At 40.5% G+C, this 15,911-nt stretch overlaps 1 protein-coding gene across 1 annotated transcript; it reads left to right on the top strand.

The window, feature by feature from the left end:
* The first annotated feature begins 7,804 nt into the window (after window positions 1-7,804).
* Window positions 7,805-15,223, top strand: LOC139167264 (olfactory receptor 52M1-like). The gene is made up of 2 exons (XM_070751712.1): window positions 7,805-8,712; window positions 15,202-15,223. Exons 1-2 carry the CDS (start codon window positions 7,838-7,840, stop codon window positions 15,221-15,223), a joined length of 897 nt encoding a protein of 298 aa, XP_070607813.1. The 5' UTR covers window positions 7,805-7,837.
* The last annotated feature ends 688 nt before the right edge of the window (window positions 15,224-15,911 follow it).

A 15,911-nucleotide genomic window follows, 5' to 3' on the forward strand; every position in this document is an offset into this window, starting at 1 on the left:
AGGAGCCTTCATCAGCAGATTGCACTGGGGGCAAAAAAGGCCTGCAGCATGTGGATGTCTCCCCCACATCCACAGTCCTTGGGGCAGAAGCTGGGCCAGAGCTAACCACAACACAGGGTAAGCAAAAACCACCAAAAACAAGATAGCAGCACATGTATAGTGGCAAAAAATCAGCTCCGTTCATGCACAGAAGCAAAAACCAAGAAAAAAATAGCCCAAAAATGGTGGTGTCTACGGACCAACACCCACCGAATTGGTTGTGTGATGTCATTGTGATGTTACCAGTGGATTGCTACTGGCTCTGACAAACTGGTCCAAACCAGGAGGAACCCTCCGATTCTTATCTTCCAAGTGATAAAGCAGGATAAGTGGCCAAGCAAGTGGACCCAGAGTGAAAAATAAGGGAGAATCTACTAAAATGTTTTTTGCTTACTGTTCTGCCGGGCTCTCTGGTAGGAGCCTCCCAAAAATTCAAGGGTACAAATTTCAGAAACACACACGTTTGAAAATTCAAAACAATGTTCTTTATCCCAAAATTCAAAATAAACTAAGCACTCTTTTTGTATTGCAAAGAGCACTCGTCCCAAAACAACTGGGTAGTTTGTACAATTAACCTTAAGCAGTCATTAAGTGCTTAGCTAGCAGCTGTGAAGAAACTTCACACCCCTTCTTCTTCCAAATAAGTGAGACACACACACACACACGTTGCTCTGCTTTGTTTTCAAAGGCATGAAAAATCAACAAGCAAAGTCCAGAAACCAGCAACCCAGGATTCCTGACGAACTGCGATCAGATACTCTTCACAATGGCCAAACCCACACGCTGCTATTTATAGCAGCAGCCCTAATTACTGGAGCCCCACCCAACCACAGGTGGCCTCATTTTCTCTAGTAATAATCCTTCAGTTGTTGTCTCCTATGCATCACTCTACGCATGCGTGGATGTGTCATTAATTCTTGTTCAGAATCCAAAGATGATACAGATGATTAATCTCCTCCTGGGCTGTCTGCCAAACTTCCCTCTTCCCTGTCCCTCATGCTGCCTTGGTCAGAGGAGGCTTCATCGGCAGATTCCATCAGGAGCAAAACAGGCCTGCGGCATGTGGATGTCTCCCCCACATCCACCTGCACATTCCTTGGGGCAGGAGCTGGGCCAGAGCTAACCACAACAGCTTACTAAGGAATTATGCCTACACTTAGCAAGACTAAGGGAATTATGGGAACTTTACTTTCCATTTAAGTAGGTCTATCAAAAGAATGATTTGCTCAAAAAACATTTTTTAAAGACCGTATTGATGCTTTGAGGTTTTCAAGCCAAACCCACACTTAATTGCCACTAACCCCTGCTGGCTTGTAAAATCCCTCAAGGTGCTGGAAATAGCAGCATAAGTATTTCACCAAGAAGTGCCAGCCCACATTGTTGCAGAAGTGACCAATCTGACTGGCCAATTTGGTAAGTTAAATGGGTGAGTATCTTTATGGGATGGAATTTTAGCAAACAGAATTCAGGGGAATGGGTCCCCTTGCAAAAGTACAAGGATCCTGGCCAGATTTTGTTTACACAAAAGCGGGTCTTCCTGCTGTGTTCCATTGCCCAGGTCAACAGCCTTGCTTCTTGCTCTGGTTTCCTTTATCATAAACTGATTTTTTAAATGGTTGCCATGGAAGTGAAACTGCAATAGGGCTGGGTCTCAAGAGAAGAAGGTGGTCTGGGAACCAAAGAGCTGGGGCAGCACTTGATGGTGGCAGACCTCATAAGATGCTGATCTGGAGACCTGCAATCAGTTTAATTGAGCAGGGCACCGTACGATATTTTAAAGGCAGTTGCTGTGCAAGATTTCCAAAACCATGGAATTGTGCCAAGTAATTCATTTGTGTGGTTTCCCATTATGGGTTAGGGTTAGGATTAGGAATGCTATATATTGAAAAAAACATAGATTTCAATTTTCAGATGAATGCATCTGAGTTTTTTATCCAGGTTTTTCCCTTGAAGGTCCACATTTTAGTATAAAAAGATTCAGTATAAATCTGCATCTGCTAGCATTGTTGCTTCCAGGACTGGCTACCCATAGGTCTCAACAAAAGCCCATGGATCAAACTTACCTTCCTTTTCAAAGGATTGTTCTTTACCTTATTGGGATGGGGCATGACATATGTTGGGCATTTTGTTTTAACGTGATGCTCCTTCAATTCATTTTTCCCCACATTGTTTGGGTCCACATATCTATCTAGCAGTCAGAAAATGTGGCATAAGAGTAAATTTGTAGAAAGACTTTTTGTGGGGTGTTTGATGAATGATTGAGGGCACAAGGGCTGTTAATAATATACTGCAGTGTTGATGTGATGATTTAGATACAGAAGTTATGGCAACTCAGTAGAGAATCAGAACAGGGGCTTCTAAGAAGGCGATCACAGTTATAGGTGAGACGGGAAAGCCATCTTTATCTACTTTCCCTTTATTTTATTTATTTTATTTATTTATTTTGTCCAATACACAATGAGGGTTTTAGTGGAGATATATATATATATATATATATATACACACACACACACACACACACACACACATAGTAAAATACATGATGAAGGTTATAGAGGAGATACTCATAGTAAAATATATCTAAGAAAGAATAGAAAAGAAGATATAGTAATAGAACATATCAATGAAAGAATAGAAGAAGAGATATGGGAATAGAAGAAAGGTATAGGAGATATAGGAGAGCAATAGGACAGGGGACGGAAGGCACTCTAGTGCACTTGTACTCACCCCTTACTGACCTCTTAGGAATCTGGATAGGTCAACCAAAGATAATCTAAGGGTAAAGTGTTGGAGTTTTGGGGATGACACTATGGAGTCCGGTAATGAGTTCCATGCTTTGACAACTGAAGTCATATTTTTTACAGTCAAGTTTGGAGCAGTTAATATTAAGTTTAAATCTGTTGTGTTCTCTTGTGTTGTTGTGGTTGAAGCTGAAGTAGTCGCTGACAGGCAGGACGTTGCAGCATATGATCTTGTGGGCAATACTTAGATCTTGTTTAAGGCGTCTTAGTTATAAGCTTTCTAGGCCCAGGATTGAAAGTCTAGTCTCGTAGGATATTCTATTTCGAGTGGAGGAGTGAAGGGCTCTTCTGGTGAAGTATCTTTGGACATTTTCAAGGGTGTTGATGTCTGAGATGCGATATGGGTTCCAAACAGATGAGTTGTGTTTGAGGATGGGTCTGGCAAAAGTTTTGTAAATTCTGGTAAGTAGTGTGAGATTGCCAGAGCAGAAGCTACGTAGGATTAGGTTTACAACTCTTAAAGCCTTCTTGTTGCAGTGGGCTTTGGCACTGAAATGTTTTGTTATTAGTATACCAAGGTCTTTAACCTAGTGGGTATTTCCTCCAAGCAAGATGAGGCTAGCAAGATGAGTAGATGGATAGCTCCATTATTGGAAGCATATGGACATACGAGGAAAGCTATGAAGACCTGGATTTGACTCCCAGGAAAAATTTGGATTAGTGGAGTTCAGGTATGGTTATGTATGATAGATGTGCAGCATATGGATTTTAGTGATCTAATCTAGCTGCTATAATAGATTAGATTAGATTAGATTTATTGGATTTATATGCCGCCCCTCTCCGCAAACTCGGGGCGGCTCGCAACAGGGTAAAAACAGTACATAATAACAAATCCAATACCCATATTGGCATGAACTAGCAAATGGAGAGAGAAAAGTGAAGAAGAAATTCAGTTGAAGGACAATTCTGATGCCACAGGGGTTCATGACTAGCCAGAACTGTTACAGGGAGATATTGAGGTAGCTGACTCATTGTTCTGGTATTAGAGGTTGACTCAGTCTTGCAGCCATCTGAGATTGTTAAAATGAGGACCCAGATTGTTGCGGGAAATATGCTGATTCTGTAAACCACTTAGAGAGGCTGTAAAGCAATATGCATCAGTATATAATACTAATTCACTTTTGCTAGAGCCTGGAGCCCTGCAGGACATCTGTCTCTTTAGCTACTAGAGCAGCGGTCCCCAAACTACGGCCCATGGGTGAGTGACAGCACACCAGATTTTACACCTCCTTCCAGCACCGCTAACAGTCCATTGCTGGGGGGGCGGGGACCAGGAGAAAAAAACCCAGCCCTCACCTGTTTTAGGAAATGGTTCAAGAGTTCACACACACACATGCACATACACACACAAGGGGGGAGGAGACAGGGATGGAAAAAGAGAGAAGTGAGAGGGGGAAGGAATGAGAGAAAAGGGAGGAAGAGGGAGAAATGAGAAACAAATGAGAGAGAAAAGGAGGAGAGACAGGAAAGGTACCCAGAATGAGAACAGTGGTAGAAATTTGAGGAGGGATGATTGATTATTAAATACGGATTGACTATGGAATATTGGTAAAAGATATATTTAGGTGTTGTTTAATATTAGGATGTATTAATTCATAAAATTGGATTAGAGTTTTAGAACTAGTTAGAATTACATAGGTAAAATTAATGGAAGATACATATGGTAAATAAAGGGTTTATGATATGTACTGTATGGTTTTATGAGTTTGCATTATGAATTTTAAATATACTTGGAAAAGTAGAAGATTGAGGAAAGTTAAGAATAGTAAATGGTACGTGCCTGAAAATTAATTGAGCTTGGAAATATTGAATGAAATTATAGAAAAGTATAATTTATTGAAATAAGTGCAGTGTGCACAGGGATTTTTTCATAGTTTTTTTTTATAGTCCGGCCCTCCAACAGTCTGAGGGACAGTGAACTGGTCCCCTGTGTAAAAAGTTTGGGGACCCCTGTACTAGAGAATACAATGTTGATCTGACCCAAAATTGGAGAGAGAGAGAAAGGGGGGGGGAAACATTTATTTATTCATTTTTGTTTGTTTGTTTTGTCAAGTATATATTGGTGGTATACAAAAATATAATAATATTTATATACATGATACTAGCAAAAGAGAAACATTAGGACAGGGGATGGTAGGTATGTTGGTGCATTTATGCATGCCCCTTACTGACCTCTTAGGAATCGGGAGACGTCAACTGTGGATAATCTAAGAATAAAGCTTTGGGGGTTAGGTGATGATACTATAGAGTCTGGTAGTGAGTTCCATGCATCAACTCAGTTACTAAAGTCATATTTCCATCAGTCGAGTTTAGAGTGGTTTACTTTAAGTTTGTATCTGTTGTGTGGTTGTGTATTGTGGTTGAAGCCTGAAGTAGTCGTTGACAGGAAGGACATTACAGAACTAGATGGAGAGAAAAGTTGAAGTTACATGAGTGTGTAGATCAGTCATCAGTGAGGTAGAACAAATATCCATGAGTGGCGTACCTGAATGGAGGGAAACAAAAAACCCAAAGAGATGACATCTACACCCAAGTTGGGAACAAAGAAAGGGTTCATTGGTCAACAGCGAAGTCCTGGTCTATGGAGAAAGACTGGGTAGAAGACCTTGAAAGAGATTCTTCTCCCAACAGAGAAGTAGAAGATGATTCTCTCAGTGGTTCCAGGAGAAGTCAAGTCACACTGAGCACAGGACAGTAAAATCCCAGCCCATTGCTTTCTTTTCATTCTCTCTTGATAATCCCAGAAACAGGGAAGGGGGATGGAGAAGAGAGCCAGTGAGAGAGATAGAAGGAAGTAGCCTCTGGGGGACAGTTGGGATGAAATAAAATACCAGGTGAACCACAGGATTGTGTTATATATGCCTGTTGTGGATCCTTGCTGTAAATAGCCTTGTCATGAATTTAAAAGGCATAAAAGCCCCCAATGTCTTGTTTTGTGTGTTAATTGCCACCCTTGCAAAATAACATACACTTCCAGTTCAAAAATAATCCCATCAGATTTATTTATTGGTTTATTGGTTGATTGGTTGATTGGTTGATTGGTTGATTGGTTGATTGGTTGATTGGTTGATTGGTTGATTGGTTGATTGGTTGATTGGTTGATTGGTTGATTGGTTGATTGGTTGATTGGTTGATTGGTTGATTGGTTGATTGGTTGATTGGTTGATTGGTTGATTGGTTGATTGGTTGATTGGTTGATTGGTTGATTGGTTGATTGGTTGATTGGTTGATTGGTTGATTGGTTGATTGGTTGATTGGTTGATTGGTTGATTGGTTGATTGGTTGATTGGTTGATTGGTTGATTGGTTGATTGGTTGATTGGTTGATTGGTTGATTGGTTGATTGGTTGATTGGTTGATTGGTTGATTGGTTGATTGGTTGATTGGTTGATTGGTTGATTGGTTGATTGGTTGATTGGTTGATTGGTTGATTGGTTGATTGGTTGATTGGTTGATTGACTTATTGATTGATTTATTGATTGATTTATTGATTGATTTATTGATTGATTTATTATTTATATTTATTTATTTATTTATTATTTATATTTATTTATTTATTATTTATATTTATTTATTCATTCATTCATTCGTTTGTTTGTTTGTTTGTTTGTTTGTTTGTTAGAGTTGATCACTCTCACCGTCAGAAAGTTCTTCCTTATTTCCAGGTCAAATCTCTCCTTGGTCAGCTTCCATCCGTTGATTCTGGTCTGGCTCTCTAGTACCCTGGAAAACAGCGTACATGCCCCCTCCTGTACGTGGCAACCACTCAAATACCTGTATACTGCTATCATGTCTCCACTGGCCTTCCTTTTTACTAGACTATCCGTGCCCAGTTCCAGCAACCTCTCTTCGTATGTCTTTGTTTCCAGTCCGCTTATCATTCTGTTTTCTCTAGAGTTTCAATGTCCTTTTTGTAGTGGGGTGACCAAAATTGAATGCAGTACTTTAAATATGACTAGGGCATTATAGAGTAGTATTAGTACCTCCTTAGTCTTGGAGTGTATCCCCCTGCTGATGCAGCTTAAGATTGTGTTGGCTTTTTTAGCCACCGCTGCATATTGCTGGCTCATATTCAGTTGGTTATCCACCAAGATTCCGAGATCTCTCACACAGTCACTGCTGTTAAGTGTGATTTCTCCCAATCTGTATGCGTGTCTTAGGTTTTTCTTACCTAGATGTAAGATTTTGCTTTTTCAACATTAAATTTCATTTTGTTAGTTTGAACCCACAGTACTAATCTATCTAGCTCTTTCTGTATCCATCAGATCCATCACACTGAGAAAGCATTTAGACTTGGTTTTTAAAACAAGTTTTAAAAATTGTATTATGTTTTAATCCCAGCGACCGGTTAGGTCCCACAGAGTTGGCCTTCTCCGGGTCCCATTGACTAAGCAATGTCGTTTGGTGGGACCCAGGAGAAGAGCCTTCTCTGCAGTGGCCCCGATCCTCTGGAACCAGCTCCCCCCCAGATATCAGAGTTGCCCCCACCCTCCTTGCCTTTCGCAAGCTCTTTAAAACCTACCTCTGTCATCAGGCATGGGGGAATTGAAATTTCACTTCCCCCTAGGCTTATAGAATTTATACATGGTATGCTTGTATGTATGAGTGGTTCTTTAAATTGGGTTTTTAAAGATTATTTTTAATATTAGATTTGTTTTCATTGTCTTTTCATTGTTGTTAGCCAACCCGAGTCTTCAGAGAGGGGCGGCATACAAATCTAATTAATAATAATAATAATAATAATAATAATAATAATAATAATAATAATTATTATTATTATTATTATTATTATTATTATTATTATTATTATTATAGTTCACTGCCTGGAGTTTCATTGGTTTAGGTAGATAGTGGTATAAAATTTTTAATCAGGCAAACCAATAAATAAACTTTAAATATTCATGTTTCCAACTGCAGGAATGATGGTCTGCCCTGGGATGTGTTGATATGACCTCTGCTTTCTACAACGTCTGTCTCAGCCCATCTAGCTTCTTACTTATGGGCGTTCCTCAACTGGAAGCAATCCATGCATGGCTGTCCATCCCTTTTGGCTCCATGTACATCATGGCAGTGTTGGGGAACTGCACCATCCTCTTCATCATCAAGGCAGAGCCCAGCCTCCACCAGCCTATGTACCTCTTCCTTTCCATGCTGGCTGTCACTGACTTGGTGCTCTCCTCCTCCGCTCTGCCCAAGCTGCTAGCCATCTTCTGGTTCAATAGCAAGGAGATTGGCTTCCACTCATGCCTGCTCCAGATGTTCACCATTCATTCTTTTGCCACCGTGGAATCAGGGATTTTCCTGGCGATGGCTTATGACCGTTATGTGGCGATATGTACCCCATTAAGACACAAGACCATCTTAACCCATTCGACTGTTGTTAAGATTGGGGTGGCAGCTCTCTTGAGAGGCATCCTCTATATCTCGCCACTCCCTTTGCTTGTGAGGAGACTGACTCACTATCGCACCAACATCATTGCACATTCTTATTGTGAGCACATGGCTGTGGTGATGCTTTCCTGTGAAAACACCTCCATCAGCAATATCTATGGCATGGCAATTGGCTTTCTGGTACTCATCATTGATTCCCTGGGCATTGGTCTGTCTTATGCATTGATCCTACGGGCAGTGATGAATTTAGACACAGCAGAGGCCCGGCTCAAATCTTTTAGCACTTGTAGCTCCCACATTTGTGCCATCTTAGCTTTCTACATCCCCATAGCAGTCTCCTCCCTGACCCACAGATTTGGCCACAAGGTGTCTCCTCCAACTCATATTCTTCTGGCCAACTTCTATCTCATCTTTCCCCCTGTCTTAAATCCCATTGTTTATACTGTCCGGACTCAAATAATGCAGAGGAAGTTAGTCAAGATGTTATCCTGGGCTCAGAGGCTAATCAGGGGCCATTTGTAAGCTTTTTAGAAAGGTTTTGTTTTGGTCCTTTAATGACTTTAATGAATTAATCACAACCCTGAGCTGTCCAGATAATAATGTCAATGTCCTGATATGATGCCTGGAGGTTATTTGAGTCTATATTTATTTTATTTATTTTATTTATTTTATTTATTTTATTTATTTTATTTATTTTATTTATTTTATTTATTTTATTTATTTTATTTATTTTATTTATTTTATTTATTTTATTTATTTTATTTATTTTATTTATTTTATTTATTTTATTTATTTTATTTATTTTATTTTAAATTCATTCATTTATTCATTTATTCATTCATTTATTCATTTATTCGTTTATTCGTTTATTCGTTTATTCGTTTATTCGTTTATTCGTTTATTCGTTTATTCGTTTATTCATTCATTCATTCATTCATTTATTCATTTATTCATTTATTCATTTATTCATTTATTCATTTATTTATTGGATTTGTATGCCGCCCCCTCTCCGTGGACTTGGGGCAGCTAACAACAGTGATAAAAACAGCATGTAACAATCCAATACTAAAACAACTAAAAAACCCTTATGTATAAAACCAAACATACATACAAACATACCATGCATAAATTCTAGAGGCCTACGGGGAAAGAATATCTCAGTTCCCCCATGCCTGATGGCAGAGGTGGGTTTTAAGGAGCTTACGAAAGGCAAGGAGGGTGGGGGCAATTCTAATCTCTGGGGGGAGTTGGTTCCAGAGGGCCGGGGCTGCCACAGAGAAGGCTCTTCCCCTGCGTCCCTCCAAACGACATTGTTTAGTCAACGGGACCCGGAGAAGGCCAACTCTGTGAGACCTAACTGGTCTTTGGGATTCGTGCTGCAGAAGACATTCCCGGATATAATCTGGTCGGGTGCCATGAAGGGATTTATAGGTCATAACCAACACTTTGAATTGTGACCGGAAACTGATCGGCAACCAATGCAGACTGCGTTGGGATGAATAAGCTCAGGGAACTCAGTTTGCCAATGCCAAGTAGTTTTAATTATTTGGACTCTCCTGAAAAAGGAGATCTTGGCATCTTGGGTGGGGTGCTACTTCCCTATTCAAACTAGGGACTCACTGTGCCTGCTTAGGAGCCTGTGGCACTGTAACTTAAAAAGTCCAACTGATCCAACTGGTGCACCAATTGTTCCTACTCCTAGAACAGGAGACCTTCCAGATTATCACTTATATTCTAGTCACGCCATCACTGAACTATTGCAATTGATTCTATAAGGGCCCTGCTCTTGAAACTATCTAGAAGCTACAGCTGATCCAAAATGCAGTGATGAACACCATGATGCCTTACTGTAATCAACCTATGTATTATTTGTGCTTCATGAGTTGCGTTGTTTACCATTCCTGGGTGTAATTCAGTGTTCTACTTATCAGATATAAACAATTGACATTCAATGGATGATAGTTTCAACATGATTAGAAGTATATCTGGCCAATGGAGTCTCTTTTAAGTTAAATTCATCCTTATCTCTTCCACATCATTAAGCCAGAGCAATTTCTAACTCTGTGGTAACAATGCCCATAAAATCTGGACATTCTGAAGTCAATGTTTTGGTTTCTAAGTCTTGCAGGTTTTTCTTAGTTCACATTCCCACTGGCAAAGCTGTCTGAATATTTCTGGGAGTTGAAATCCACAAGTCCTAAAGTTGCCAAGACTGGAGACCGCTGCACTATTTGACCCTAGCCCCTGTTGTGGTTGGCTCTGGCCCAGCTCCTGCCCCAGGGAATAAGGAGGTGGATGCAGGGGAAACTTCAACATGTCATAGGCCTGTGTTATTGCCTACAGAGTCAGTTCAGAGTTTTAGTTTCCTCAGATGAAGAAGAAGGTGGGAGTGATTTGGAAGAGGGGGGCTTGGCACACAGCCCAGGCAGTCAATCTCCATTATCTTCCATTGATTCGGATGAAGATGTCTTGGACCCACGCAAGCGCAGAATTATGCGTAGAAGAGACCAAGTAAGGACATATTACCGGAGATAAGAGAGGCCCCCTGTGTTTGGGTGAGGCTCCAGTAATTAGGGCTGCTGCTATAAATAGCAGCGTGTGGGCTTGGCCGTTGTGGAAGAATATCTGATCGCAGTTCTTCAGGAATCGTGCCTTGACTTTGTTGATTTTTCACGTCTTTGAAACCAATGCAGAGCAAAGTGTGTGGGTGTTTCACTTTGTGGAAGAAGAAGGGGTGTCAAGTTTCTTCACAGCTGCTAGCTAAGTACTTAAAGTAATTAAGAGAAATTGTACAGACTACCCAGTTGTTTTGGGACGAGTGCTCTTTGCAATACAAAAATGTATTTTGAATTTTGTGATAAAGAACATACATTTTCAGTATTATTTGTTATTCTGGACTGTAGCACTGGGAGACTGGAATAACTTGAAAGTAATTATGTGGTGCCTAGCACTGTGGACATAGCAAATTTATCCCACATGTTCATAACAAACAATACTGAAAATGTTGATTCTTCCAATGGCAATCTCCACCAATGAGGTTTGGAGGAGCCAGAAATGTCACAAAAATGGCTTTGATTTGGCTTCGATCTGAGATTTGAATAATAATAATAAAATGGTTGCATTCACATGATTATCCGGCCCATTAATTCATAACAAACTATTAAGAAGGGTTTTTTTGCAAATGAGCCATAAATTAACTTCAACTAGAATAGTTCATTTAAAAAAATAGAAATTCATAGACAATACGATATGAATTTCCTTTTTTTAAAAAGCAGTTAGCTAAAAACCTCTGGTACTTAACTGAGGAAGCTGACCATAAACACTTCAGTTATAGGAAGTGTTAATCTAGCTGGCCAGCAGTGGCTTTATTACAGTGCTGAACAATTTTGCAAGGGGCCCATTGAAAGGGAACTGGACATTTAGCTTAAGTTGCTGGACAAAGATCCCAAGGTAAAGATCTTATCATTAACATACTAAAAAGCACACATAGGAGTGGCGAGCTTACAAATTAAGTGCACACAGACATACACACCCTATGCATATTATAAGATGTTAGCCTTAAATTGCATGTGTCTTCAGCAAATTAGGAAGAAGTAATGAAATATCAGAACATTCTGATGTGCATATGTGATTTTGATGCTATAAAAGCAGACTTCTGAATACCAGCAGGAATGCTTGATTTGGACTTTAATTCCAAGTGTACTTCATTTTAATTCACAAATAAGTTGTGCAGAACCTCAGTTTCCTCTCTCAGCATGATCATTGACTGAAATTGTGCCAGATAAAAGGAACCCAGTCTCGGACTGGGCCAACACACACAAGATGATTTCTTTGTTCAGAAAACAGGTGCCTGGGGTGGCTTTAAGTCTTCTGAATAAACAGTTGCAGCACCAAAACTGATTCTATTTTTTTAAAATGGGTGAATTGAAAACCATGCTCCTTTGGGTTTTTTTATTTCCAAAGTCATCTTCACTTGGTGAATTGAAATGCCGAAACTGCAGCCATGCCAGTACCATCATCCTGTTCAGGAAGGATTTGCCTTAGGTTGCAGGAAATTGCAGTCCCATATGGCACCAGGCAAAATATCCTTGGATCATGAAAGCAGAAGACAGAATTGGGTTGATGTGAGATTTCAGAAATTGGGTTTTGGATTTCCCATCATTCAAAACCGCTTAAATCCTTTTGAGGTGGGGCTCAGGGCCATAAAGTGGGTGGGATCACCACCAGATGGGGAAGTTGGCTATTTTAGGGTAAAGGTATGCCATTTGGCTTTGGTAAACGAATAGTGGTTTGCTGAGCTTAAGCCAGCTACTCAATCTTAATGGACTTCCTCTCTCATGGTGGTAAAAGATCTAGTTACCGTATTTTTCAGAGTACAGTATAAGACACACCTTTTTCCTCCCTAAAAGCTTTTTTTCCAGCCCTAACCAGGTGCTAACAATCTTCCCAGCTCTTACCTTGCAGGCTTTTTCATTGTTACTCTCTCCAAAGAATGCTTTCCAGACCTAAGTCTTTGCAGGCTTTTTTTTCATTGCTCTACTTGTTCCAAATAAGTTTCTTTCCAACCCTAACGCGGTGCTAACTATCTATTCAGCTCTTACTGGCTTGCAGACTCTTTCATTGTTACTCTCCAAATAAGTTTTTTTTAAAGTCCTACTCAGGGGATGAAATAATGTGCTGAAGCTGACCAGACTAAGGATGCTAACCAGATGACTAACTGCTAGGCAGATACCCTCTATTTTCCTCCCCCAAAATTAACGTGTGTCTTATAGTCCGGTGTGTCTTATACTCTGAAAAATTACAGTAATTGTGATACACCAGTTCTCAATGCAATTAGTTTTGCAAGCAATAGATAACATCTCTACAGTGATTGATAGAAATTGTGTAGCAATGCCATCAAGCAAAGGACTGAGAATGATGCCAATGACTAAAATCACACCTGTCTGAGGGAATGGCATGGCTGAATAAATAGAAGAAACTTTCTTTCCTGTTTTTGTTATGACTGTACCTGCCACTGAAGAGTGAGGTATGTGCTCCAACCACAGGCCTTGTAGCCATGGGATGTCTCTTTGACAGCCATGTTTGTTAGATTGCACAGGAATGAAGAGTCAAGATGTAGGACAGTTCTGCACCTTTAATTGAAATCAACTTGAACTAAAAAGCTGCACGGAAGCCGCTTTTAAGGGTTTCCCTGAAACCAGCCAGCCAGTGGCAGCAGTTTATTTCTGCCACCACTACATCAGCCAATCAATGGTGACTATGCAAATTTACTCTGTATGTTAGTATGTAACAATATTTCTCCTGCTTTCTCTCACAACGGACACGTGCTGCCCAGCTGTTGGGCTTGGATTGGGTCCTCCTGCAGAAAAGGGATACTCTGCTGTAGCCCAGTCATCCCCCCAAGCATCAGGAAGCATAGGAGGAGTGTTAGCATGAAAGGAGCCCAGCAAGAGAGAGATCTTTACTTTTGGATCACACAGTCTAGCAATGTTCCAAGAGATGGACACTCAACTGGTCCCAACTGTTTTGGTCCAAGCTTAGTGCTTTTCTCAATCAAATAAAACTCCACACAAATGAATAAATCATACAGATTACATTTATTGGCTGGAATCTTCATATAAGTTACTAAGAGATAAAATTCCTCAGATCTTATGTCCATAATCTGTCCCATTACACATAGTTGAAGAGATTCATTTCTCCTCTGCTGGCTGCTATGTGGTTTTTTGTAGGACTTTAAAATGGCTGTTTACCATGGCACAATTACTCAGATGCCTAGGTATAGTTCAATGGCCAATAAGAACACACAGATGAGATCACATGTCCTGGACTACATTGCCCAGAGTGCAATCTTCAGCTACATTCCCCTAATGCAATCTCTTAAAGAAACAGCTCTTAAACTCTTCAGATTTTCATCACACCAACTGCTTCCAGTTCTACAGCCCCAATGAAGTGTTCAATAGAAACAAGATTGTTCAGAGTGTACAGCAGCTGTTACCCTCTTGTCTGTCTCTTATCTTTTGTGTCTTCTTGCAAGAAAGAGAATCCATAGTCAGCCTAACCAAGACAGGAGTGTGTGGAAACAAATGATAAATTACCAGCAGCTTAGCCCTTCAATGGGGACTCTGTACTTGATTCAGTAATTGTTCTGACCTTCCTCAGCTTGTAACAGGCACCCTTTGGTTATTCTGTTATCTCCTGGCCTTACAGAAGGTCTTAAAAACTCATCTGTGTTGGCAGGCCTGGGGTTGTTGAGCTTTAACATTTTGCTCCGGCCATTAATTTGAATCTGATTGCAGCATAAATGAGTGTGAGTGTGAGTGTATGGTATTTTAATGGGACTTTTAGATTATTAATTGGGCTTTTAGATGATTTAATATTACACTTTTTTGAATCTATTTCTGTATCTTGTATTTTTATATGTTGTAAGCTGCTCTGAGTCCTTGGAGAGTCCTCTGTTGTTTCTATTCCTAACCCCAAAACCTTTAACCTCAAATTATCTACAATTGACCTCTCCCGAGTAATGGGCAGCCAAAAATTTTACTGCCACACTGTGGGTGTGGCTTACTTTGTGGATGTGGCTTAATGGTCATGTGACTGGGTAGGAGTGGCTTGCCGGCCATGTGACCAGGTGGGAGTGGCTTGAACAATCATCATCGTTTAAGCGAACTGTTAAGTCCTTGACTTATAACCTTACCAGTGTCACTCACTGGGGTGACAATTTGCTTCACGTTTCCCATGCTCTCCTTCCTGGGTTGCCCTCCCTACCTCAGACTGGGTAGCTAGGCGAACGGGTGCTGCCAGAAGCATAAATGCTGCCAACACCACTTCCACCCACGCCTTCTGCTTGCACCTCAGGCGGGAGGTGGCCACGTGATGCTGGGGGGGAGACGGGCAGGAGAGAGAGAAGCTCGTCCAAGGCCAGGAAGGAGGAAAGAGGAAAAAAGCAAGGAGTGCAGACACAGCTGCAGCAGCAGGGGAAAAAAGGAGAGCTGAGCTGAGACTAGTAATCCAGGAAGTGACAGCTGCCAATCAGATGGAGCTGCGCATGCATCTTCATTTCCGCCGGTGGAAATGTGTTCCACTCCATCCTGCCTGCTGCCCAACCCTGCCTCTCCCCCTTTCTAAGAGGTCTGTAAAGGGTGTGCATAAGCGCACCATTGTGCCTACTATCCCTGTCCTACTGTTCTATTGTCTTCTATCATTACTTTTTATCATTACGTTTCTAATGTTTTATTTATACAAATTACCATCCTATAATTGTTTGACAAATATATATATAAAAATAAAAAAATATAAGTCAAATAAATAATAATAATATTGTAGCACTCGCAAATTACCCAGATGGTGCCAACTTGGGAAAGACTAACCCTGACAATGAGTCAGAGACTGAGACAGTATCAATCATTTTAGATTTTATTTTTTATTCTTCTTTTATATAGCCTAGAGGATAATGCTCTGCCTTACAAGGCAAAGGTTGCAGGTTCAAGTCCCAGTGGGTATGGCTAGCTGATGAGGCCAAAATAAGGCCAAAATAGATCTATCCTAGTCTCCCTTAATTTTCAAATTCAGCTAAAAAACATGTGACATATATAATAGTGAACATACTTGCTGCACTTCCCTTTCTCTATGTTTCCCACAACAACCCTGTGAGTTGGGTTGAACTGAAAAACAGTTACTGGAC

Source organism: Erythrolamprus reginae, chromosome 4 (assembly GCF_031021105.1).
Source record: "Erythrolamprus reginae isolate rEryReg1 chromosome 4, rEryReg1.hap1, whole genome shotgun sequence".
NCBI lineage: Eukaryota > Metazoa > Chordata > Lepidosauria > Squamata > Dipsadidae > Erythrolamprus > Erythrolamprus reginae.

Excerpts from the sequence above, each read along its gene's own strand:
- LOC139167264 (XM_070751712.1), top strand. The coding sequence starts at position 7,838 with ATGGGCGTTCCTCAACTGGAAGCAATCCATGCATGGCTGTCCATCCCT. Across the intron at positions 8,713-15,201 it reads CAGAGGAAGTTAGTCAAGAT|CAGGGGAAAAAAGGAGAGCT; the intron begins GTTATCCTGGGC and ends CAGCTGCAGCAG.